The sequence below is a fragment of the Pan paniscus genome, chromosome 3, assembly GCF_029289425.2.
Source record: "Pan paniscus chromosome 3, NHGRI_mPanPan1-v2.0_pri, whole genome shotgun sequence".
Taxonomy (NCBI): Eukaryota; Metazoa; Chordata; class Mammalia; order Primates; family Hominidae; genus Pan; species Pan paniscus.
Window position 1 is genome coordinate 2,361,156 of NC_073252.2, and position 25,012 is coordinate 2,386,167.

General features: G+C 52.8%; 2 protein-coding genes across 13 annotated transcripts in view; one reads left to right on the top strand and one right to left on the bottom strand.

Annotated features, from left to right (window-relative positions):
- Nucleotides 1-13,659, bottom strand: part of NELFA (negative elongation factor complex member A) — a 64,802-nt gene extending 51,143 nt beyond the window's left edge. For 7 of the 11 annotated variants that reach the window (XM_055111133.2, XM_063603671.1, XM_063603669.1 and 4 more), the window contains exon 1: nucleotides 13,455-13,594. The gene's annotated coding sequence lies outside the window, so the exon portion shown is untranslated. Of the gene's footprint in view, nucleotides 1-5,009; nucleotides 5,147-9,006; nucleotides 9,124-13,454 lie in introns of all 11 variants that reach the window. The other 4 variants (XM_055111135.2, XM_055111132.2, XM_055111134.2 and 1 more) reach the window with 3 other exon arrangements.
- A 15-nt stretch (nucleotides 13,660-13,674) lies between these two features.
- Nucleotides 13,675-15,677, top strand: NICOL1 (NELL2 interacting cell ontogeny regulator 1). Of its 2 annotated transcripts, none has more exons than XM_034958198.3 (4): nucleotides 13,675-13,807; nucleotides 14,066-14,220; nucleotides 14,471-14,559; nucleotides 15,574-15,677. In XM_034958198.3, exons 1-4 carry the CDS (start codon nucleotides 13,701-13,703, stop codon nucleotides 15,637-15,639), a joined length of 417 nt encoding a protein of 138 aa, XP_034814089.2. In that variant the 5' UTR covers nucleotides 13,675-13,700; the 3' UTR covers nucleotides 15,640-15,677. The 2 variants fall into 2 exon arrangements, with proteins under 2 accessions (XP_034814089.2, XP_034814090.2); XM_034958199.3 differs by having other exon boundaries at nucleotides 13,786-13,914.
- The last annotated feature ends 9,335 nt before the right edge of the window (nucleotides 15,678-25,012 follow it).

Sequence of the window (25,012 nt, forward strand, 5' to 3'; positions counted from 1 at the left end):
CCCTCAGCATTTTATTGTCTGAAAAGGATTTTATTTCTCCTTCACCTACGAAGCTTAGTTTGGCCGGATTTGAAATCCTGGGTTAGAAATTTTTTTTTTTTTGAGATGGAGTCTCGCTCTGTAGCCCAGGCTGGAGTGCAGTGGCATGATCTCGGCTCACTGCAACCTCCGCCTCCTGAGTCCCGGTTCAACCAGTTCTCCTGCCTCAGCCTCCCAGGCAGCTGGGATTACAGGCACGCACCACCCTGTCCAGCTAATTTTTGTATTTTTAGTAGAGACAGGGTTTCACCATGTTGGCCGTGCTGTTCTTGAACTCCTGACCTTGTGGTCCGCCCACCTTGGCCTCCCAAAGTGCTGAGATTACAGGTGTGAGCTACTGCACCTGGCCTGGAAATTCTTTAAGAATGTTGAATATTGGCCAGGCGCGGTGGTTCACAGCACTTTGGGAGGCCATGGCGGGTGGATCATGACGTCAGGAGATCAAGATCATCTTGGCCAACATGGTGAAACCCCATCTCTACTAAAATACAAAAAATTATCCGGCTGTGGTGGCATGTGCCTATAATCCCAGCTACTTGGGAAGCTTGTAGTGAGCTGAGATTGCGCCACTGCACTCCAGCCAGGCGACAGAGCAAGACTCCGTCTCAAAAAAAAAAAAAAAAAAAAAAAGGAACGTTGAATATTGGCCCCCAATCTCTTCTGGCTTGTAGGGTTTCCCCTGAGATGTCCACTGTTAGTCTGATGGGCTTCCCTTTGTAGGTGACCTGGCCTTTCTCTCTGGCTGCCCTTAACATTTTTTACTTCATTTTAACCTTAGAGAATCTGATGATTATGCACATTAGGGTTGACCTTCTCATGGAGTATCTTATTGGAGTTCTCTGGATTTCCTGGATTTGAATGTTGGCCTGTCCTGCTAAGTTGGGGAAGTTCTCCTGGATGATATCTGAAGTGTGTTTTCCAACTTGGCTCCATTCTCCCCGTGTCTTTCAGGTACCCCACTCAGCTGTAGGTTCAATCTTTTTACATAGTCCAATAGTTCTCGGAGGTTTTGTTCATTCCTTTTCATTATTTTTTCTCTAATCTTGTCTGCGTGCCTTATTTCAGCAAGACAGTCTTCAAGCTCTGATATTCTTTCTGCTGTTTGGTTGATTTGGCTGTTGATACTTGTGTTTGCATCATGAAGTTCTTGTGCTGTATTTTTCAGCTCCGTCGGGTCATTTATGTTTCTCTCTAAACTGGTTATTCTAGTTAACACCATCTGTAATGTTTTATCGTGGTTCTTAGCAACACCATCTGTAATGTTTTATCGTGGTTCTTAGCTTCTTTGCATTGGGTTAAAACATAATCCTTTAGCTCAGTGAAGTATATTATTACCCACTTTCTGAAGCCTACCTCTGTCAGTTCATCCATCTCAGCTTCAGCCCACTCCTGTGCCCTTGCCGGAGAGGTGTTTTGATCATTTGAAGGAGAAGAGGCATTCTGGCTTTTGGAATTTTCAGCATTTTTGCGTTGGTTTTTCCTCATCGTGGATTTATCTACCTTTCATCTTTGAGGCTGTTGACCTTTAGATGGGGTTTTTATGGGGTCTTTTTTGTTGATGTTGTTGTTGTTGCTTTCTGTTTGTTTTTCTTTTATTTTCTCTTTTTTTTTTCTTTTTTTTTGAGATGGAGTCTCGCTCTGTCACCCAGGCTGGAGTGCAGTGGCGCGATCTTGGCTCACTCACTGCAACCTCCACCTTCCAGGTTCAAGCGATTCTCCTGCAGCCTTCCAAGTAGCTGGAACTACAGGCGCCCACCACCACGCCTGGATAATTTTTGTATTTTTAGTAGAGACAGGGTTTCACCATATTGGCCAGGCTGGTCTCGAACTCCTGACCTTGTGATCCACCCTCCTCAGCCTCCCAAAGTGCTGGGATTACAGGCGTGAGCCACTGCGCCTGGCTGTTTTTCTTTTAACAGTCAGGCCCCTCTTCTGCAGTTCGGCTGCAATTTGCTGGGGGTCCACTCCATACCCTGTTTGCCTGGGTGTCACCAGTGACGGCTGCAGAACAGCAAAGATTGCTGCCTGCTCCTTCCTCTGGAAGCTTGGTCTCAGAGGGGCACCGACCTGATGCCAGCTGCAGCTCTCCTGAATGAAGTGTCTGGTGGCCCCTGTTGGGAGGTCTCACCCAGTCAGGCATGGGATCAGGGACCTGCTTAAGGAAGCAGTCTGGCTGCCCCTTACCAGTGTGGGTGCACTGCGCTGGGGGGAATGCCCCCTCATCCAGGTCACTGGGACTCTTGGGAGCCAGCAAACAGGAAAGATTAAGTCTGCCCAACCTGAGACTGCGGCCACCACTCTCCCCAGGTGCTCTGACCCGGGGAGATGAAAGTTCTGTCTGTAAACCCCTGGCTGGAGTTGCTGGAACTCCTGCAGGGAGGCACTGCCCGGGTGAGAAGGGATGGGTCTGGTTCCCAGTTAAAGAGGCAGTCTGGCCACGATCTGCCACAGCTGCTGGGCTGCGCTGTGGGGAATTCTGCCCAGTCCAAACCTCAGAATCTCCCTAGCACTGGCCAGGGAAAACCGCCTCCCAGGTTCAAACGACTCTCCTCCCTCAGCCTCTTGAGTATCCAGGATTACAGGCATGCATCACCACACCTGGCTAATTTTTTCTTCTATTTTTAGTAGAGATAGGGTTTTACTATGTTAGCTAGGCTGGTCTCGAACTCCTGAACTCATGATCCACCCACCTCAGCCTCCCAAAGTGCTGGGATTACAAGTGTGAGCCACCACGCCTGGCCTTGTAAGCCCATCTGTTCTGCCCATTTACTTTCCTCAGGAGTATAGTAGGGTGCTGCTGGCATGGGTGCAGTACCTGGCATTAGTCCGTGGCCTGGAGCACTGGTGTTCTTCACCTGTGGCCTTGGCTGTTCTGTCCATCAGGGCATTTCCTCCAGGATAATAGAGGTGTCCCCTTTTTGGTGTCCCCTGCAGTGAGTAACTGCCACCTCCTTTGGGAGCTGGACAGCATCTACAATTCCAAGATCTCAGAGCAATGCTGTGTGGGGGATTCCTTAGCTGTTAGCGGTCCCTTTTCTTTCCATATGGCGTCATGAGCATGGAGCACCAGGCACCCATATTTGGAATTGGTAAATATGTTGACTCTTAAGTCTTTTCTCAGTTGGAGGACCCTGATTGGACCAATTAATTCCACTTTTTGAGCAGATGTCTGGGGAGGTCAAGCTTTGGCTTCAATGCCTTCTTGTCGGCTAACTACTGCATAACCGATCTTTCTTTCTCCCTTATGAATAAAACCACTTTCATCTCTGAGCCACTCAACACTGGGGTGATGCAGGGGCTCAAGGGCTCATCTTTGAGGTCAGGCCTGCTAGAGGAAGTCTGTTCTATGGTTTCCACACAGGAGTGAATGAGTTGGGGACCTGTTTCCTGGGACACGAAGTCCAGCAACAAGGGAGAAGTTTAAAACTCAACATACTTTAAGGGTAACATCTGGGGTGTCATGCAGAAGGGTCTGATATTTAAGTAACAAGCCCCTCGTTAGCTATTGGTGTCCCTTTGCCTCTAGGACTCTCTATACTTCATGGGGGGGATCACGACATCTGATGGTTGTCCCAAGGTAAACTTACTGGCTTCTGTCAATAGAGTGGTGGCGGCTACAGCTCGCAAGTATCCTGGCCACCCAGCCACCACCTGGTCTAGTTTAGAAAAGTAAGCCACTGGTATAGGGTCATTCCTGAGCCTCTGGTTTAGGATGCCCAAAGCTACCCTTTGTTTTTCAGCCAAGGTGAAAGGGTGGAGCTGGACAGCATCTAAAAGTTCATCTAAAGGGAGAAAAGTTTTTCTTTTTCTCTTTTTTTTTTTTTTTTGAGACGGAGTCTCGCTCTGTCTCCCAGGCTGGAGTGCAGTGGCGCGATCTCGGCTCACTGCAAGCTCCGCCTCCCGGGTTCACACCATTCTCCTGCCTCAGCCTCCCAAGTAGCTGGGACTACAGGCGCCCACCACCACGCGCGGCTAATTTTTTGTATTTTTAGTAGAGATGGGGTTTCACCGTGTTAGCCAGGATGGTCTCGATCTCCTGACCTTGTGATCCACCCGCCTCGGCCTCCCAAAGTGCTGAGATTACAGGCGTGAGCCACCGCGCCCGGCCTAAAGGGTGAAAAGTTTTTCTATGTTTGGGAGTCCCAAAGTAGGGGCTGTTCCCAGCTTTTCTTCTAATGTTCGGAATACCTGTTGGCAGGTTCCATCCCAATTTAAAGGCTCATGATCACGTCCTTTCAGAGCTTCATAAAGTAGTTCTGCTATGAGCCCAAACCCAGTAGAATCCAGCCATTCCCCCACAGGCCTGTTTCTTAGTCTGAGGGGACTGGAGTGCCAGGATGGCCTCTTTTCACTCCTGAGTCAAAGTCCTGTCCCAGGAGTGGGCACATACCCCAAATACTTAGCCTTCTGTACAGAGATCGGGCATTGCTAAGGATACCTGTTGCCCTCGTTTTTCCAGAAAATTAAGGGGCTGGATTGTGTTCCTGTCAGAGACTTCCCTAGAAGGGCTGGGAATTAATAGGTCATCACATATTACAAAAGGGACCCATAGTTAACGGTAGCTCCTTTAACTTTTTTGCCAGAGATGGGGATTGTCTCTAAAACCTTCAGAAAGGACGGTTCAGTTAAGCTAAGAGGCAGCATGAGTGTCTGGATCAGTTCATTCAAAAGCAAAAATATACTGGGAGTCCAGGTGTAAAGGTATACACAAGAAAACATCCTTAATTAGGCATTAAGTCTAATACCGTGAACCAATGAGCATCTTTAGGGACTTGGCTCCATATTGTGTAAGGATTAGGAACTATTGGGAGGATTGAGGTAACTGCCTAAGAGTCTGAGCTGACACTGATGTCAGCTCCCCTAGCTGCCATCAGGAACTCCTTGCTATATGAGCTGGGTGACAAGTCAGTCCAAAGTCTGAGTTACAGCCGACCCAACTGGCCAGACGTGGGTGCGACTTCCCACCCCACCTGAAAAAAGAAGTAAAATCTTGTGTCTGGTGCTTAGATGAGCTGGTTCAGGGTTGACGGAAGCTGAAGACAGACGGAAGCTCCACTACAACATGTTCAGGGCGGCCCTCGAAGACAGCGTGGAGAAGAAATCCTCCCTGTGGGTACAACTCGGATCAGTTAGCTTGCTCGTCTGCTTCACGTAGAGGCAGAAGAGTCATGAAATAAGAATATATTTGGAGTCGTGGGTGGGGCTGTTTGGCTGGTTGATGAGAACCCGGAAGGAGCAAGTTTGGAAGAATGGGAAGACACAGCTATGGGGAGTGAGTGTGTGGACGAACAACAGGAACAGGCAGAGTGGGAGGGCTGTCACATTGCACATTCATGCTCCGGTGTCCTCCACAGGGGAGGCACTGGATGACCACGTTGATGGCTGATATGGTTTGGTTCTATGTCGCCACTCAAATCTCGTGTGGAGCTCTGATCCCCAGTGTTGGAGGAGGGGCCTGGTGGGAGGGATTGGATCACGGAGGCCGACTTCCCCTTTGCTGTTCTCACGATAGTGAATGAGTTCTCAGGAGATCTTGTTTAAAAGTGTGTAGCACTTCCCCCTTTGCTGTCTTCCTCCTGCTCTGCCATATGAAGAAGGTGCTTGCTTGCCCTTTGCCCTTCTGCCATGATTGTAAGTTTCCTGAAGCTCCCCAACCATGCTTATGTATATCCTGCAGAACTGTGAGTCAAGGAAACCTCTTTCTTCATAAATTACCCCGTCTTAGCAGAGATGGGGTTTTGCCATGTTGGTCAGGCCGGTCTCGAACTCCTGCCTCCAGTGATCAACCTGCCTCGGCCTCCCGAAGTGCCGGGATTGCAGGCTTGAGCCACTGCGCTCAGCCAATACACTTCTAAATAACTTCTTAATCAAGGAAGAATCACAGTAAAATTAGAAAGCATTCGGAACTAAATTAAGATGAGAACTCATCAATATTTGTGTGATACATTGAAAACATTAAATGCTTAGATTAGAATATAAGAAAGGGATCTTCTAGAAGTGTTTCTTCATATGAAAAAATAAATAAAAATAGTTAATCAGGAAATAACTTGACTTCTTCTAATATCTCAGTTTTCATAAATCATCTAGGTGAATTGTTAAAAATAAATTAGGTAAATGTAAATAGGATAAACATTTATAAATTAACTTTTCATGTAATTTGAAATCTTAAAGTTATGTTATGATAAATTAAATGATATTCATAAATGTCTGGTTCATTTCCAAATAAGATAAAAAATTGAAACAAATTGCTGAACATAAATATGTTTGTTCTTGGTTTCCTAAATTTCATAAAAGACTACATATATTTAGGTCTATTAATACACATAAAAATTATGTTATGCATTCTTTTGATACATAAGTTTTCAGCATTTTTACATTTATAATTATATTACACTATAAATTTTACCACAAATACTATTTTGCCCTTATATTGCAAGTTTTCTAGGATGCTATTTTTGTTATTGTTCTAAGTGTAAATATTTTATAATTTCCCTTGTGATTTATTTGACCTATGTGTTATTAAATTTGTGCATTTAAATTTCCAAACATATGGAAGTTTTCACTTATCTTTTTGTTATTATAAGTAATAATTACATTGATTTGTAGTTAAAAAAATGATCTGTATGATTATTTGACATGTTTAAATTATTTGACATGTTTAAAGCCTTTATTAAGTGATCAGTGTGTGTGTGTATATATATATATATATATATATAATTAAAATTTTTTTTCTGGAGACAGGATCTCACTCTGTTGCCCAGGCTGGAGTGCAGTGGCACGACCATGACTCACTGCAGCCTCGAACACCTAGGCTAAAGGGATCCTCCTGCCTCAGCCTCCCAACTAGATGGGATTACAGGCATGCACCACCACATTCAGATACTTTTTAAAATCTTCAAATCTTTTGTAGAGTTAGGGTCTTGCTATGTTGTCCAGGCTGGTTTTAAACTCCTGGCCTCAAGTGATCCTCCCGTCTCTTATAAGCACAAGCCACTGTGCCTGGCCTAATTTTTTTAAAATTAAACATTCTGCATATGCTTAAACAGAATGTATTCTGAGGATACAGTGTTCAATATATGTACTCAATTAGATAATGTTTTGTGAAGCGTTCAAATCTATATCCTTACCAACTCATTTTCTGTTTGAATAATTATCAGAAAAAGCATGTTAAAATATTACACTATAATATTGAGATTAATTATTTCTTCTGTACTTCTGTCAATGCCGCTTTCAATATTTTGAAGCTTTGTTATTTAGTGTCTTGCTATATCATAACCCCTTTTGACATCAGTACCTAGAACTGGGTTAAAATGTTTGCCTGGATTAGGGTTAGTTTTCAATGAAAAATCCTCAGCTCTGTCAACGATCTTTTCATCACCTGGGAGTTTATATCAACATACAGTTTTGGTATCAAAATCAAAGAAAGCATTAAATAAGCAAAATGTGTGAATAACACAAGTGAGATTTGTGCAAATTCATTTTTTTTAAATGATGGGGAGCGTTGTGCTTGTCCTCTTGTTGGATTCACGAAATAGAGTCACTATCAAAAGAATACATTATGGCTGAACTCGGTGGCTCATGCCTGTAGTCCCAGTACTTCGGGAGGCCAAGGCGGGTGGATCGCTTAAGGTCAGGAGTTCGAGACCAGCCTGACCAACATGGTGACACCCCATGTCTACTAAAAATACAAAAATCAGCTGGGTGTGGGGGCAGGCACCTGTAATCCCAGCTACTCGGGAGGCTGAGGCAGGAGAATCGCTTGAACCGGGGAGGCAGAGGTTGCAGTGAGCCGAGATTGCACCACTGTACTCTAGCCTGGGCGACAGAGCAAGATTGCGTCTCAAAAAAACAAAAAAACAAAAAAAAATTACGGAGAGACCTGTCTCTAAAAATTACAAAATGGTTCTCACCTATAAAATATTGACATGTGATAGTTCAAAATTGCTTGCTAGAAATTAAAATTACTAAGAGTTAAACTTAGGCCAGGTGCAGTGGCTCATGCCTGGATTCCCAGCACTTTGGGAGGCCGAGGCAGGTGGATCACTTGGAGTCAGGAGTTCGAGACCAGCCTGCCCAACATGGCAAAACCCTGTCTCTACCAAAGAAAAAAATACAAAAATTAGCCGGGTGTGGTGGCACGCACCTGTAGTCCCAGCTACTGGGGAGGCTGAGACAGGAGAATCACTTGAACCCGGGAGGTGGAGGTCGCAGTGAGCCTAGATCATGCCACTGCACTCCAGACTGGGTAACACACTAAGACTCTGTTTCAAAAAAAGAGTTAAACTTCTAATTAATATATATAATTCTGTATATAAAGTGCACCAAAAAGATGTGTTTTATGAGAAAAATTATAAGAAAGGCACAAATATGTGTTATTTATTGAGAAAAAGGAATAATTTTCAGGTTATTTCAAATATGGATTTAGGAAGGAAACAGAAACGAGATAAAAAGGAACCAGCAAGTATGACAGAGAGAGAGAGACAGAGATGAAGACAGTCATGGGAGTGAAGATGCATTTTTGGTAAGAAATATATATATATATATATTTTTTTTTTTTTTTTTGAGATGGAGTCTCACTCTGTGGCCCAGGCTGGAGTGCAGTGGTGTGATCTCAGCTCACTGCAACCTCTGCCTCCTGGGTTCAAATGATTCTCCTGCCTCAGCCTCCCCAGTAGCTGGGATTATAGGCGCGTGCCACCATACCCGGCTAATTTTTGTATTTTTAGTAGACACAGGGTTTCGCCATGTTGGCCAGGCTGGTCTTGAACTCCTGACCCCAGGTGATCTACCGGCCTTGGCCTCCCAAAGTGCTGGGATTACAGGCATGAGCCACTGCGCCTGGTCCGTGAGAAAGATTTTTAAAAGAGAATAATTTTGCATGAGAAAGAATCTGATATGTTAATTTTTTGTCCTAAAGTAGAATCACTGGTTATTTAAGAAAGAGAGGATGGGCACAGTGGCTCGTACCTGTAGTCTCAGCTGCTTGGGAGGCTGAGGAGGGAGGACTGCTTGAGCCTGCAAGGTCCAGGCTGCAGTGGGCCATGATCCCACCACTGCACTCCAGCCTGGGTGACAGAGCGAGACCTGCTTAAAAAAAAAAAAAAAAAGGAACAAAAAAAAAGAAAAAGAAAGACAAGGCAGAAAGTTGCAGGCTGTCGTCAAGGCTCTGAGAAGTTGTGATAAGGTTCATAAAGGATGAATTTATGAAAGGAATTTGTGTGTGATCCAGTTGGATATAATCAAGAGAATTATTTCTAAGTTTTTCTGAAGGTTGAGCTTTTCATCCCCTATGTTATTTATTTTTATTTATTATTTAATTTTGTTTGAGATGGAGTCTCACTCTGTCGCCCAGTGGAGTGGAGTGAAGTGGCAAAATCTAGGCTCACTGCAACCTCCGCCTCCCAGGTTCAAGTGATTCTCCTGCCTCAGCCTCTTGAGTAGCTGGGACTATAGGCGTGCACCACGACTCCTGGCTAATTTTTATTTATTTATTTATTATTGTTTATTTCTTTTATTTTTAGTAGAGACGAGGTTTCACCACGTTGGCCGGGCTGGTCTATAACTCCTGACCTCAGATGATCTGCCCACCTCATCCTTTCAAAGTGCTGGGATTACAGGCGTGAGCCACCGCGCCTGGCCACATGCGCTATGGTATTTATTTGTTTATTAAATTGTTAAAGGTTGGCTGAAATGCCTGGGCTTCGGTGATCCTCCTGCCTCAGCCTCCTGAGTAGCTGGGATTACAGGCACACGCCACCACATCTGGCTTGGTCCCCTGCATTAGAACAAAGTTTTCTTGAGCTAATGGTCTGCTCATAGTAAAACTGCAAGAGGCTTCGATTTGTCATTCTCCACAGCACTTTTCTGTTTTATTTTCTCCATTTAACTTCCCTTGTTTCAGGTCAGAAATGCTGTCTTCTTCATTTAGAGGGAAATTTCATTCCTTGAGGTAGGGCTTTCCTCTTAGAGCGTCTCAGACTTGTGTTTCAGAAGTTCAGCTTTTGCTACATCTTGCAGCCTGTGATTCTCAGGACACGCACCACTGCCTCCAGCTCTTTCTCCCCATCAGAAGGCCTGGGATTATAACGCTGTCCTTCAGCTTTTTTGTTGGCTTCTGTATTTCTCTGCCCTGTGGTTCTAACTCTGTCGTTATGACCTGATGCTGAAATACGTGTCTTGAAGAAAAACAGTGTTTTCTTCCCGTATAATTTCACCCGTATTCCTGGCTTTTCTTGATGTGACTGAATTGTCTGTGTAACCAGGAAACTTCTCACACTTTTGCTGTTCCTAAGAGCCACGTATTCTCCTGCTCAAGCTACTAACTGTCTCGTTTACATTCCTCTCTAATATGGTGTGTGCTCAAAACCCTGGGCACAGACACACTCTTCCCGTGTCTGGTTAAATCAAGTACCTTTTCATCAGGTTTGACTTTCAGGTAAACTAAATGGGTGTACCATAAGCGGAAGAAATCACACGGCAGGAGGTTCTTCTTTACCTTTTTGGTAACTGGCCTAAAAAAACAAAGATTTTAAAAATAGTTTATCAAGATAATTTCCTGAGTTGCCTTTATTCGTTTTTCTAATTACGTAGGAAAACTGAGCTTTGAAATGGTTGTTTTTTTAATCCATGTATCTTTCTGTATTGCTTTTGAAGTCTTTGACTATCACTCCGGTTAAATAAATGACTGTTATTTCACAGTGACTTGTGATCCTGTTTTGATCAAGTGTTTTGAATCTTTTGACATCTTTGGCAGCTGGAGGACTCAGGGTGGGTGGAAGACACGAGGGAGCCGGGAGGTGGGGAGAAGCCCTGGCTATCTGCTGAACCGGGCAGGTCTCAGCTGAGGGAGGCTTGTGGCCCAGCAGCAGGCCCAGCAGCTGGCAGGAGTGGGCAGGGGAATGGGTAGGGGAAGCTGGGAGGGGGACAGGGGACCTTGAGGGCCTCAGCTGCGTCAGGACTTGCACTTCCATTGGAGGTGAGACGGGAGCTGTGACTCCTCGTGCGTGGCGGCAGCGTCTGATGAGATCCCAAAGGCCCCTCTGCCACTCATAGCTGCCAGGAGGCTCATACACAGCCCAGTGGTGCCTGTGCTGCCCACAGAGGCAGGAGGATTGCTCGAGCCCAGGAGTTCGAGACCAGCCTGGGCAACACAGAGAGACCTTGTTTCTAAAAAAAAAAAAATCTAAAACTTAGCCAGACATGGTGGCACGTACCTATAGTCCCAGCTATGTGGGGGGCCAAGGCACCCTGTCTCTCCGAAAACAAAACAAAACAAAACAAAAAAAGAACAAGGAGAGGACACTAAGCTAAGTGAAATAGGCCAGTTGAGCCACAAAAGGACAAACACTGTGAGATCCCACTTAAGTGAGGCCCCAGAGTGGCCACATTCATAGAGAGAGAAAGTAGAGGCTGCGGGAAGCGGAGGGACGATGAGGAGTTATTGCTTAAATGAGGACATTTTACCAGCATTTTAAAATAGAGTTCCCTCTGACTGCCGTGTGGAGACTGGACCACAGGGAGCTGGAGACAGGGAGACAGTGATGAGGCGATTCTCCAAGCCCAGGTGAGGGGCTGGGACCAGGGGCAGAAAGGCGTGGGGTGGAGAGAAGAATTCCCAGGGCTCCGGGGATGGAGCTGACAGGATTTCTGGAAGGACTGTTGTGGGCTTAGGGAAGGGGACATGGAAAGGTGGGGTACAGATATCGCCTAGCAACAACCGGGAGGAGCAGGCAAAAATGAGAGGGAGGGGACCCTGACCCGACAGGAACGGGCTCCAGACGGAAAGGGGTAGGCACTGGACGGCTGGAGAGGTGCGGGCCGCCGGGAGCGGGGCGCCAGGTTTGTTTTGTTTGGGTGTGAGGGAATCTCAGCCTGTTTGCTGGAGAGAACCCTAGGATGGGGACTGTGCCTTGGGAGGAGGCGGCTGGGAGGAGGGGTGTACGTGGAAGGGGTGCGGTGAGGCCGAAGGCAGCCAGGGGCCATCCAGACCCTGGGGGCGCAGCAAGCCCGAGACTCCTGGCGACCCAACGGTACCGAGGCCCAGCCCACCTCGCTTCTGGGGAGGCGTTTCCCTTCTCCTCATGGACGCGACTTTCCGTGGGCGCTAGGGGCAGGGGTGATAGGAGCAGGTCGCGAGCGGGCGCAGCGTGGGACCGAAGGGGAGAAGGACGCCTGCGGCCCGGCGCGTCCCCGGAGGCACGTCCCCCCCAGGGCTCCGCGGCCCCGGCAACCGCGCGGGGCTACCCCTCTACGGCTCCCGCCCCACTGGGGGACCGCGACGGCCTGCTCCCGGGCTCTTGGCTCCGAGTGGAGAAGAGCGCGGAAGTGCGCACTAGCCCGACACTCGGGAGGGCCGCTGCCTCCCCAGGCGCCTGGGACACCGGCCCGCAGCCCCCACCCGGCCCCTCGGGCCCCGCCTGCGTTTCAGCGCGCTGAGGATGCAGCACACCCCCGAGGTGCGACCGGGTCCCCGAAGCCCGGCGTCGGCCCAACCCGGAGGAGGCAGCGGCAGTCACGGGCACGCTTCCCCAACCCACCCTCCCACCCACTCTTAGGGTCAGGACACCTGCGTCCGGCCGCGGCAGGGGCGGCTCTGACCACGCGAGAAGCAGGTGCGTCCGCAGTCCCAGCTTGTGCCGGGAAGACCACCGGCCAGAGGCCCGGGGGTTGGGGGTAGAGGTCGGCTAGGCTGGGGAGGGGGGCGCCCGAGGCTCCGGGTCCTGCGCTGCGAGCGGGGCGGCCTCCAGGCAGGGGTGCGGCTCCGCCCACCAAGAAGAGGGTCTGGCGGGAGGTGTCGTTAGCCCCTGAGCTCCAGGCCACAGCGCGGGCTGCTGGGTGGGTGGGGGGGGCGGGGGCGCCAGCACCCACGTGCGCCTGGGGCGCCTTCTGAGGAGGCCACGGCCTGTGTCGGTGTCGGCGCGGAGGCCTGGCTCCGACGGCTGGGACCATCCCTCCCAGGGCGTCCGGGGCCCAGATTCGCACTTGCCGGGCGCCCCCGGGGGCCACTGGCTGCAAGGCGCTCTTTAAGGCCAACAGCCCTGAGTTCACGGGGCTGAAATCGGCACAGAGAGGCCGAGGACCTGTGGTCGGGGCTCCCCGCAAGCGGTTCTCCGGGCTCCGAGGACACCGAGAGGCGGAGAGGAGGACCCTGGGTTGGGGGTGGGTAGCCGGGAGGGACCGAGCAGGCTGGTGCCCACCCAGACGCCCGAGGATCGGGGAGAGGCTGGGCCAGGGAAAAGCCGGGCGAGGGCGGATCCCCCGAGCCGATCCCCCAGGCCAGCTCTCTCCGGGCGGTGCGACCCCACACTGGACCCCACTCTGGACCCCACTCGCCCGCGGTCGGAGGCCAAGCGTTTGCATGCGCAGCTCCCCGCGCCTCGCGAGCATCGAGCAGCTCCCTCAGGATCGCTCCTGACCTGCTGAGCTCCAGCCACAGATTTCCCACTTCCTCAGCTTTTCTCCCGCCGGCCGTGCGCTCTGGAGGTCTCGCCCCGGCGCCGCCTCCTCCACGCAGTCCTTTAGACTGCATCCGACATGGGCCTGGACGCTGCTCCCGGGGGCAGCCCCCGGCCAGGGCCAGGCACACCCGATTGCTGGAGCGTCCTAGGTGCCTCTAAACCCGCGGCCAGCGCAGTCTCGGGTTTCCATGACGACGACGTCGGATGGGGAACCCGGGCGGGGTCGGGTCGGAGCGCATGCGCGTTGCGCGCCGGACGCGGAACGTCTGCCGGTGTACCCGCGCTGCTGGTCCCGGGGTCCCTGAACCGCGGTAAGGGCGGGGGTGCGGGCGTCCGAATGGGCGTTTTCTAGGTACGGGGCGCGGACTAGAGGCTCGCTGGGCCCGGAGACGGGCGGACTGGAGTCGGGGAGCCGGAGGTGGGGCGGGGGCTCCCGGACCCGGGGTGGGTGGGTCCAGGGCTCCCAGGCCTGGGGCTTGGACAAGGGTAGTGGGGCCCGCGGGAGGGGACGGGGGCTCACCGGCCCGGGGCGGGCGGGGCGGGCGCCGCTGACCCCTCGCTGGCTTCAGGGCGGCCCCGCTCCCTCCGCTGGCCATGGCCCCCCCGCCCGCGTGCCGGTCTCCGATGTCACCGCCGCCGCCGCTGCTGCTGCTGCTGCTGAGTCTGGCGCTGCTGGGCGCCCGGGCCCGCGCCGAGCCCGCCGGGAGTGCCGTCCCCGCGCAGAGTAGGTGCCGGGGGCCGGGTTCCGGGGAGCGGGGCGGGGCTGGCGACAGGGGCGTGCGGGGCCGGGGCTCTGCGGGGAGGACCGCGCCTTGCCTTTGTTCCCGGGAGCGGGTCCTCCCCTTCGCGGGAGATGGTGGCTTGGGGAGTGGGGACGTGCGCTCTTTGGCACTGGGTGGACGGGCCTAGGGTGCGTGGGGGCCTTGCGGGTGACCCCCCTGCGCCCCCTCCACCCTGACCCGCGCCCCCCGCAGGCCGCCCATGCGTGGACTGCCACGCCTTCGAGTTCATGCAGCGCGCCCTGCAGGACCTGCGGAAGACAGCCTGCAGCCTGGACGCGCGGGTGAGCGCCCGCGGCGCGACGGTCCTCCCGGGCTTCCCAGGGGGTGGGGAGGGCAGGGAGGATGAGGAAGAGGCCCATCCTTCACCCCTGATTTAAGACGCCGGACCTTGCCCCCTTCCTCTGGCTCCAGTCATCCAAGGGGCATTCTGGGCACTTGTCTCACCTATGAGACGCCCCTCTCTCCAGCATGCTCTATTTCTAGCCCCTCCCCTATAAGGCCCTCACTGGGCACTTTGTCCTATGACCGCCACTCCTGAGGGCTGTGACAGATCTGGACCCTGGGGAAGGACTGTCAGCCCAATCCAGGATCCCCTAGGTGGGCGGCAAGGCCCCGGGGCAGAGGAGAAACTGAGGCCAGAGGATGTGGCGAAAGTGTCAGGAATGGGGGGTCAGGCTGGGCAGGGTGGTCTGGATCCTGGGTGGATGCACAGGTTGGTTAAGGCCCCTCCAAGCCTGGATGAACAGGGAGCCCCCACGCCATGGGGTGCAGCCAAGGAGTTTTTGTTTGTGCCGGGGCTCAAGCTTCTTCCTGGAAAGGGAGAATTCTAGGAAGGAGAAAGCAGGGAAGACCCTGCCTGGTCCCACCCCTCACCAGCCCTAGTGTCCTTCTTGGGAACACTCCAAAGGGCTCGGACTAAGACCTAGAGTCCTCTCCCCACTCACAGAGCCTGGAGCTGAGCTCTTGGGAGGAGCAGCCCCCACCTATCCTTAGGCATGAGGGTGGGAGGGAGTGGGGGACAGTGGACCCCTGCGGGTGGTGTGGGAGCTGGAAGAAGGCAGGTGGGCACGCTGGCATGGCGTGGGCACCAGCAGACCCCAGGCAGGCCCCACCAGTGGGAGCCACTGCAGAGGGAAGAGATGAGTGGGAGGCTCTGGGTGTGGGGGTTAGAGCCAGGGCCTGACCTTGTCTATCTCAGGAGCCGGTGGAGATAGGGCTGCCTTGGGTGGGTGGAGGCCCAGGGGAATGCCAGTGGGCAGCTGGGCTGCACCCTCACGCCTCTTGTTGCTTTGCAGACGGAGACCCTACTGCTGCAGGCAGAGCGCCGTGCCCTGTGTGCCTGCTGGCCAGCGGGGCACTGAGGACCACGCTGCTCCAGGTCAATAAATGCCCAGTGGCATGCCTGTGTCCTGTCTCTCTGTTCTGGCCACCAGAGCCCCTGTGTTGTCCCCGGCAGTCCTGGGTTGGGCCCCTCTCTGGGCTTGGGTTTCCCCAGCTGTTCCAGTTGGGCGAGCCCTCTTGGCTGCTGTCCCATACCAGTGCCCGTGCAGAGAGGTGGACACACACGTCCGACCTCAGTGACCTGTGCTTCCTCGGACCTGCTCCCCTGCCTGCCTGCCCTTGTTTTGAGGCTGGGGAAGTGTAGAAATCGGCCTGACCCCCCTGAGCCCCCAGAGCAGCTGCCCCAGGGCTGAGCCCCTCCAGGCTCCTACACCACTGAACTGGTGGACCAGCTGCCTGAGACTGCGGGAGACAGAGGGTCCCGGGGAGAGAGGGCAGGGCCACCCCACACAGCATCAGCTCCCCTGCCAGCTCCCACCTGCAGCCCTGAGCCTGGCCCCTGGTCACCGGGGAGCTCTGGATGGGAACTTGATGAGGCCGTACTGCCATCCACACACCTGTGCACACAGCGTCCAAGTGACCTCCAGCTGAAGCGGGCACCTCCCTCTTTTCATTCATTCTGTAAATGCTTTTTCAGTAAAATTAGAGCCTTTTATCAAAGTAATGCAGGAACATGGTTAGGAACAAATCCAGGTGAACAGCAGGCTGGAGGTGACTGCCAGGTGCCCTAGGTGGGACTCCGCCTCTGGGGCTTTGGTTCCCTGGCCCTGGGGCCCCAAGCCCTGCCCTGCCTCGGGCAGGTGGAGCTGGACGTGCCTGGTATCCACAGTGAACAGAGTCCTCCCTTGGAGCTGGCACACGTGGAGAGACTGAGTCAGGTGTCCAGCTGGGAGGAGGTCTGTGCCCTCTAATGCAGGCCAGGGAGAGCAGGGGCCTGAGGTCACTGCAGGCCCAGGCAGGGTGGGGTGTGGGGCAGGAACCAGTGCCGGCCACCAGCACCTGCTCAGAGGCTGGGCCATGTCTTTGGGGGCACGGCCTGGGTGGTGCTCATGTCCCATTGGTCAGCCTTCCTCACGCCACCTTTCTAGCTGCAAGGGAGGCCAGGAACGTAGCCGTATTTCTAGGCTTATATTGACAGATTTAGCCAATCAAGTCCAGGAACAGCCAGATTCCTGTTTATCCCTGCAGTGTTAGGGATTCCTCACACTAAATATTGTTTATACAAAATTCAAATATAACTCAGTGTCCTGTGTTATGGGCAGCTGTGTGCCCTGGCACAGGGTGAGGTCTCCATTACTATAAAAGACGGGGTCTGGAGCACACTTGTCACACAGCCCTGGGGAGGTGCCCTCTGGGATACAGTGGGGGCAGGAGCCAGGCTTGGCTGTGGGACACTGGGTGGAGAGGCCTCCCCCTAGGCCTTGCGGGGCTGGGGCAAGGACAAGGTTTGGTGACGGGAGCTTCCGGCTGCCGGTAGGGAAGGGACTTGCGGGGCTTGTGAGGAGGTGACGGCAGACTGAGAAGGACAGCAGCCCCACGGCAGCAGAGGGTAAGAGGCCGCTGGATTCCAGGTGTGTTTACAAGTAGAGCCTGTGGGATTTGGGTGGGGGGTGGGAGTAGTCAGGGGGGTCCGGGAGGCCACTGGGCAGGTACGCCTGTAAAAGGAGCTGGAGAGAGAAGTCTGGGATCCCCTGTGGCCTGTTTGGGGGCAGAGGAGAGAAGAGGGCCCCTAGGGGTGACGAGCAGCTGTGAAGCAGGAAGAGAACTGAGCTGCGTCCTGGGCAGCCACAGCTGTGTCTCATGCCACCAAGGCCAAACAAGGCAAGAGGACCACAGGGTCCATGAAGAGCGGGGAAGGCCTGGGAGGAGCAGAGCGGAGGGAGCCTGGCCATAAGCGTGGGCAGGGCCAGTGGCATTCACACTCAGTCCTGGAGCCATGGCGCAGCTTTCCTGCCAGGGGCTCAGCAACTCAGGGATGAGTCAACCCTGGCATGGCCGAGCAGTGACCTGGCACTGCAGTCTCTTTCTGGGACAACTTTTCTTTTCCTGGACCTGCTATTTCCCTGATCTTCCCTGCATTCCGCCCTTATGTCTAGCTTCTCCAGTGTCAGGGCATCCCCTTGGTCCAGGGCCTCTCCCTGTGTTCCCTGTGGGCCCTGCCTTCCTCCCTGACCGCTGGGTATCCCCACTGCCCACCTGCACTCCAGCCCAGAGCCGCCTTTCTCTGGATCCTATGTCCTCTTCTCCCTGCTGCCATGTAGAAAAGCGTGTGGGAGGGACACTGCGTCTGCTTGTCTGGAAGGCGGCTGCTGCCACAGTCCATCTGCAGGTCACCCTTCCTACCGCAGGGCCTGTGCATGTGCCCTCTGCAGGGACGCATCCCTTGCCCTGGGACCAGCCTCACTCTGCAGCCCTGTGTCCCTCCTTAAATAGTTTAAGAGAGGGCCTTGCTCTGTCGCCCAGGCTGGAATGCAGTGGCCCCATCACAGCTCCTTGCAGCCTCAACCTCCCGGGCTCAAGCAATCCTCCTCACTGGGCCTCCTGAGTAGTGGGGCCCACAGTGCCGGTACCAGCCCACAGAGCCCAGAGCCTGTAGCTGGGTCCCCAGCGCACGCCGACACACCCAGCCCCGCCTTTTCTTCTAAGCGTTTGTCCCTGAGGGGTCCCGGGGTGTTTGTCTCTGTTTCTTTCCTGACTCCCTGCTACCCGACACTGGATTGTGAAGCCCAGGAGGGTGAGATCTGCTCTTCCCAGGGGCCCCTGCAAGCCGCGCGCTCCCCCAGTGGAAGTTGCAGGGAGGCTGCCTGGGCCAGGGCTCTGGGAGGAGCTGGCTACAGGGGTCCCCCGCAGCCCCTCCCTTCCTGCTCTGGGGGTCTTTGGGACGCAGGGCTGCATGGGGTGTGGTTTTGGGCCATCTTCCCATGGAAGATGCCGGGTAGGGCGAGCCTGGGGCCTTGGGCGCCTTTCTGCCACTCCCACCTCCCGGCCTCCTGTGGAGCCCCGTTAGGCGCCCTATGGGCCTGGGGACCGTTTTGCTTTTCCTCCTTCTTCTTCTGGCCTCCTGGTCTGTAGTTCCACTTCATAAGAGACCCCGGCCCGCCCCCCGCCCCGTCTCACCCGCAGCTCCGTTCCACCCCGCCCTGCTCCCTCCCACCGTGGCCAGACCCGCGCCGTCCTGGGGTTCCCCTGGGCTGCTCGGCGGCTCCCCGCGCCCCTGTTCTTCCTCCCCATGGACTCGGGCTCGGGGCGTTCGCGGCGGGATAGGAGCGCCCCGACGGCCTTGGAGGAGACCCCGCAAGTCCGGCCTGGGCGTGGGCTCGCGGGTCCCCGCTCCGCCGTGGGTGGGGCTGCACTGCCCCGTCCGCTGCGTTTGGTGTGCCCTCCTCGAACCTGAGTATCCAAGCGGCGGAGGCCCGGGCGCCTCTCAGCTTGGCATCTGAAATCTGGACGGTCTCGGCCGCTCCGCTCCCAGGAAGGCGAGGCCTGCATGGGCCAGGCGGGGCGCGGGGGCAACTGGGGCAGGGGCAGGGGTCTCCGGTGAGGAGGGCGCTCAGGGAAGCAGGAGACAGAGGCGGAGGTGGGCGGCCAGGGAGGACCGACAGGTCTGGGTTTCCGCTCTTGCCCCACAGGCTGACCTGACCGAGCCTCAGTTTCCTCCTCTGTAAAATGGGCCCTTGGCGACAACCTGGGGCTGATATAGGCGCTCTGCTGCTGGCGCTGGAAGCACCGTGTTGCCTACGGGGTTCTCCCCTGGTCGTGGGGAGGGGCTCTAGGCCCCCCAGACCCCACCCAGAGCAAGTACCATGGTCTCCCAGACCTTCCAGGCTGCTGCCTGGAGCCCAGCCCTGACCCTTCCAAGCTGACGGTGTTCTGGTGCCTTCCAGGTACCTGTGAACCCGGGGCTGGAGCACAGGCCTCAGCGGACCATCAGGGCTACTGGGGGTCACATGGCCACGGGCTTTGGGTGACTTGTAGGGGCTGGAGGGTGAGGCCAGGCAGGCTGGTGGGAGGGAGTCTGCAGATGGAGACTGGAAGGGCCACCAAGGCGTGCTGAGCAGGCCTCTGCCCCTGGGCCTGGCTGCTGGGGCCGAGCAGTGGCAGGCTCGGGCTCAGGCTGTGGGGATGAGGTGGAGAGGGCAGGGGCCAGCAGAGGCTGTCGCCCTGTAAGGGCTGGACCGCTCTCCTCAGAGGTCACTCAGGCCTTGGGGTCTGGGTGGGGACACTGCTCAGGAGCTCCTGGACAGTGACCATGGCTTCTCCCCTCTCCTGGCCCCCATCAGAAGCATGATAGCCTGTTCCCCAAGTCTCTGCTCTGGAGCCCCAGGCCCCCATTCAAAGCCCAGCCTCATCTTCCTCCAGCCCCCTGGCTCTCCAGGCGCACCAGCCCCTCACTTGCCTCCAATGCCTGGTTTTTCCTGCCCGGACCCCTTGCGTGCTGATCCCTCTGCTGGGACGCCCTTCCTGCCGTCCACGTGGCTGACCTTAGGATGACACTGCGGAGCTGCCCCTGTGGCTGGGCAGGGACCCTGGTCAGCGCTTGAGCGTTGGGTGCAGGGGTTGTTGAATGGATCAGCGAGTTCCTTCGAGATTTTCCATGACCCACATTGCCTCCCTGGAAGGCGTGAACCTAAAGGGTTGCCCTGACCCTGTGCCCCGGCGCTGCAGTCCTCAAACCTGGCTCCAGTAAACTCTCCACTTCACATTAATTTTGCCTCAGTATTTTCCTTTAGGTCAACATATCTGGCGTAAGTCAGCAGGCTTCAGTGACCCTCTTCCCTGACCACCCGGGGCTCCTTCCAGGACTTGGGGGTGGTATGAGCAGGAACCCACCGTGCTCCCCTCACTCCAGAGGTTTCCTGGGTGCACAGGGGTGAGTCCTCCTGAATTCAGAGCTTTGTTTTCTTTTTGGTTGACATCTAGATTTTATTTGGAGTGTTTTTTAAACCTGCTTTTAACAGAAAGAGGGCTTCAGTCTCTGTCTTTGGACAGGGGACTCAGATAAACAGAGAACTCCACCTTCTCTGCCACTGCCTCAGGGCAACGGGTTTAGGGCCTGGTATGGGCACCAGTCTGGCACTGGTGGTTTCACATCTTTGGGCCTAAAGTTACACAGCAAGCTTTAAAAATTGCAACTGCTGGGCTGGGCGCGGTGGCTCATGCCTGTAATCCCAGCACTTTGAGAGGCCAAAGTGGATGAATCACCTGAGGTCAGGAGTTCAAGACCAGCCTAGCCAATATGGCGAAACCCCATCTCTACCCAAAATAAAAAAAATTAGCTAGGCACAGTGGCAGGCACCTGTAATTCCAGCTGCTCGGGAGGCTGAGACACGAGAATCGCTTCAACTCAGGAGGCAGAGGTTGCAGTGAGCCAAGATGGCGCCATCGCACTCTAGCCCGGGCAACACAGCAAGACTCTGTCTCAAAATAATAATAATAATAATAATAATAATAATAATAACAATTTCAACTACTCCCCGTTGCCTGTAGTTCAGACTTGTCTTTTCATTTGGGGCCAGTTCCTGTCTGTCCTATGTGGGAAGGTGCATGAGGGTGAGTTCCCTCACCCCAAAGAGAAGAGTCGGTTGCTGTCTGCGACCCATGCAGGTGCTCTGGGCAACCAGAGACTTGGCAGAGATGTCAGAACTGTTGTCCTGGGTGCGCGGTGGCCTCACAGGACACCCCTCACAGGAGAACATTTCTGTAACTCCCACTTATCTGGAAAGGTATACATAAGGGCCTGGTCACGCCACTACCTAGAGTCCCTGACTCTCAGTTGACACCCTGAGGAGCGGCTCATTAGCAGCACACTTCACCCCAAAACACATCCCCAGCCTTGGTCACTTTGGAAAAGTTCCTAAATTATGGGAAACCAAGCTTCAAAATCTGAGCATTCTTTTCCTTTTCTATTTTTCTTTCTTAAAACAATTTTTTGTGAGACAAGGTCTGGCTGTATCGCCCAGGCTGGAGTGCAGTGGCACAATCTCAGCTCACTGCAGCTTCCACCTTCCAGGCTCAGGCCATCCTCTCACCTGAGTAGCTGGGGCTACAGGCATGCACCAGCACACCTGGCTAATTTTTATACTTTTTGTAGAGATGGGGTTTCGCCATGTTGCCCCGACTGGTCTTGAACTTGTGAGCTCAAGCGATCTGCCCACTTCGGCCTCCCAAAGGGCTGGAATTCCAGGCACGAGCCACGGCGCCTGACCAAAAGCTGAGCACTGTTTTAAGGGACAACTGCCTTAAGAAACAGCAGCTGGTTTTATGTACAACACCTGTGAGGCATCCTTTTGTAAATATCTAGGGAAATGGACCCACATAGCCCGGGATGGTCATCAGCAGTAATGGCTGAAATGGGGGTCCTTTGAAATGGCTAAAATAATTTATTTATGTGCACAGTTGGAAAAGCTGATTTTAGAACCAGACTGATGGAAGACCTACTTTCTGTTTATCCTGACTGAAATCTGATAATAAGAGGTTTGAAGGGATTTTTTTTAAGAGCTCTATGGTCAGAAGTCAGCCTAATTAAAAGCTAACATTCAGCCACGTGGGCAGTATAGCAAGACCCGGTCTCTACAAAAATTTTTTTAAAAATTAGCCAGGCATGGTAGCACACGCCTGTCGTCTCAGCTACTCCGGGGGTGGAGGCAGGAGGATCACTTGAGCCCAGGAGTTTGAGGCTGTGGTGAGTTGTTTGTGCCACTGCACTCCAGCCTGGGCAACAGAGTGAGATCCCATCTCTTAAAAAAATTAAATTTGAGCTACACATACACACACACATTTTTAAAGGCCTTTCTGTATTTTTGTTTTGTTTTGTTTTTTGTTTTGGCAGACACAGAGTCTTGCTACGTTACCTAAGCTGGTGTCAAATTCTTCGGCTCAAGTGATCCTCCTGCCTCAGCTTCCCTAAGTGCTGACACTTCTTTCCGGGATCCTGTTGCTGGGATTTTTTCAGTTGACTGAAACCCCTTTTAAAATAAGTTTGGTCCCTTTGTTTGCTTTTCTTGTCGGCATGATTTTGCTGCGAAAAATGTAAAACGTCACTGACCTTTTAGAAAGCCTAAAATCTTGAGAACCGGCTCTTCTGTGACGCCTTCCGTTTTCCTCTGCTTGTGCTTCTCCTGCCTTGTACCATCTTCAGTACCACATAGGAGACTTCTAGCAGCCTGAGACCTCTTGAGGAACACAGAAAACGGCCACGCACACCCTGTTTTGGGGGCCTTCCGCCTTTCTCACGGAGTCTCGAGAGTCCTGGGCAGGCCCCTCCCAGGCCGAAAGCTCTGCTGTCTTTTGCATTGTGTTACCTGATTTCTTTGGCTTTGCGCGTTCCAGGGATTACTTTGTACTATGAGAGAGAACTTGACCTTCATGTGCCATGGCTGACAAGTCACTGGCGAAAGCCCATCCCCAAAGTCACTGGGAGGTAGCTGGCAGCGGCTGCAGTGAATGGTTATTATGGCAGGGGCTACTTGTTTCTCTGTGCATTTAGATAAGAAAGGTGCGGTTTGGGCCCCTGGAGGCTATGGGAAGGCTTGCCACCAAGGTAAAAGATTCCTGGGGTGACGGGCTGATCACAGGGTGGGCTGATTGGTGTTGGGTCACCCACCAGCCTTGGGAGAATATCTTCGTAGCGTGACACACTGTGGAAACACCGTGTGGCCCGGTCCCATGGGGTTTCTTCTCTTGGGGGACTGGGGATTTGGTGTAAAGATGGGATCCCGGATACTTAAAGATCTGGATGCTGTGCCTTCCAGCTGTGCCTGCTCTTCGCATATTTAAACAGCAGCTCCTGAATGCTGCAGATGCTTTCTGTGCCCTGTTCACTAAAGGGGTCTGCCAGAATGCAACTTTCTGACATTTAGCTGGCTATGTTGAGACTCTGTAAAAGACATGGACATCTATAAAGGAAATCTCCATTTCTAAGGACATCTCTTTCTCTAAACCACTAGAAACTTTGAGGATGAGAAAGATATTGACTTAACATTTACATTTACATAACAAGTCTTACTTTTGTTTAAGATACTTTTACTGGACAGGGCGCGGTGGCTCACGCCTGTAATCCCAGCACTTTGGGAGGCCGAGGCAGGCGGATCACCTGAGGTCGGGAGTTCGAGACCAGCCTGACCAACATGGAGAAACCCTGTCTCTACTAAAAATACAAAATTAGCCGGGTGTGGTCGTGGGTGCCTGTAATCCCAGCTACTCAGGAGGCTGAGGCAGGAGAATTGCTTGAACCCGGGAGGCGGAGGTTGCAGTGAGCCGAGATCGTGCCATTGCACTCCAGCCTGGGCAACAAGAGCAAAACTCCATCTCAAAAAAAAAAAAAAAAAAAAGATACTTTTCCTGGCATTTAAAAAATTTTTATTTCATTTTATTTATGTTTTTTTTTTTTTTTTTTTTTTGACAGAGACGGGGCTTCACTCTGTCATGCAGGCTGGAGTGCAGTGGCACGATCATAGCTCACTGCAGCTTTGAACATGTGGGCTTAAGGGATCCTCCCACCTCAGCCTCCTGAGTAGCTACATGCATGTGCCACCACACCTGGCTAGTTAAAAAAATTTTTTTTTTAAGAAATGGGGTTTCACAATGTTGCCCAGGCTGGTCTCGAACTCCTGGCCTCAAGCAATGCGGTGTTGTCTTGACCTAATTATCTGTGCTCTTTTTTGTCTCAGGAAATAACAGTGTTTAGCTCTAAGTTCTGTGCCTTTGAGATATACATTTTCTACCTTGTTTCTCCTAAGAATCATGTCTTTGGAAGTATAAGTTGAGGGTTTCTTAGCTAACGATTGTTAAAGGCAGTGGAACAGGTAATCAAGAGACTGATAGTCTAAAGGGGGGCGAGAAACAATTTGAAAACTGACAGATGAAGCATCTTATACCCCTACAGGATCTGCTTCTGTCTGTGTGTCTCTATGTCTCTATGTTTATGTGTCATACGCAGGTGATATTTCACTACCAACAGGTATGAAGGTGCTCTAGTTAATTAACCAATTCACCAATTAGTTACTTGGTTTAAAGAAAAAGTAGGTGTTAAATAAAATATTTTATCAGAAAAATAGAAACCAACTCAACTGCCTTTGAGTTCACATGACTTGAGGAAATCTCTGGTAGGTAAGACCAGTTTGATATTGTTAGTTAGAGGAAAACAACAGTGTCTTCTGATTGGTGAAATGCCTGTGTTTGCAACTTTGGGGTTCTCACTTATGTGGTCACTGCCTCACATTTTCAGGCTGTAAAAATTATTAACAAGGAAATAACTTGAGATGATGGCTAGCTTTGTTTAATGGACAAATCAAGCATAATAGTTAAGAATGAGTAAAGTTGGCTGGGCACGGTGGCTCACGCCTGCAATCCCAGCACTTTGGGAGGCCAAGGTGGGCGGATCACCTGAGGTAG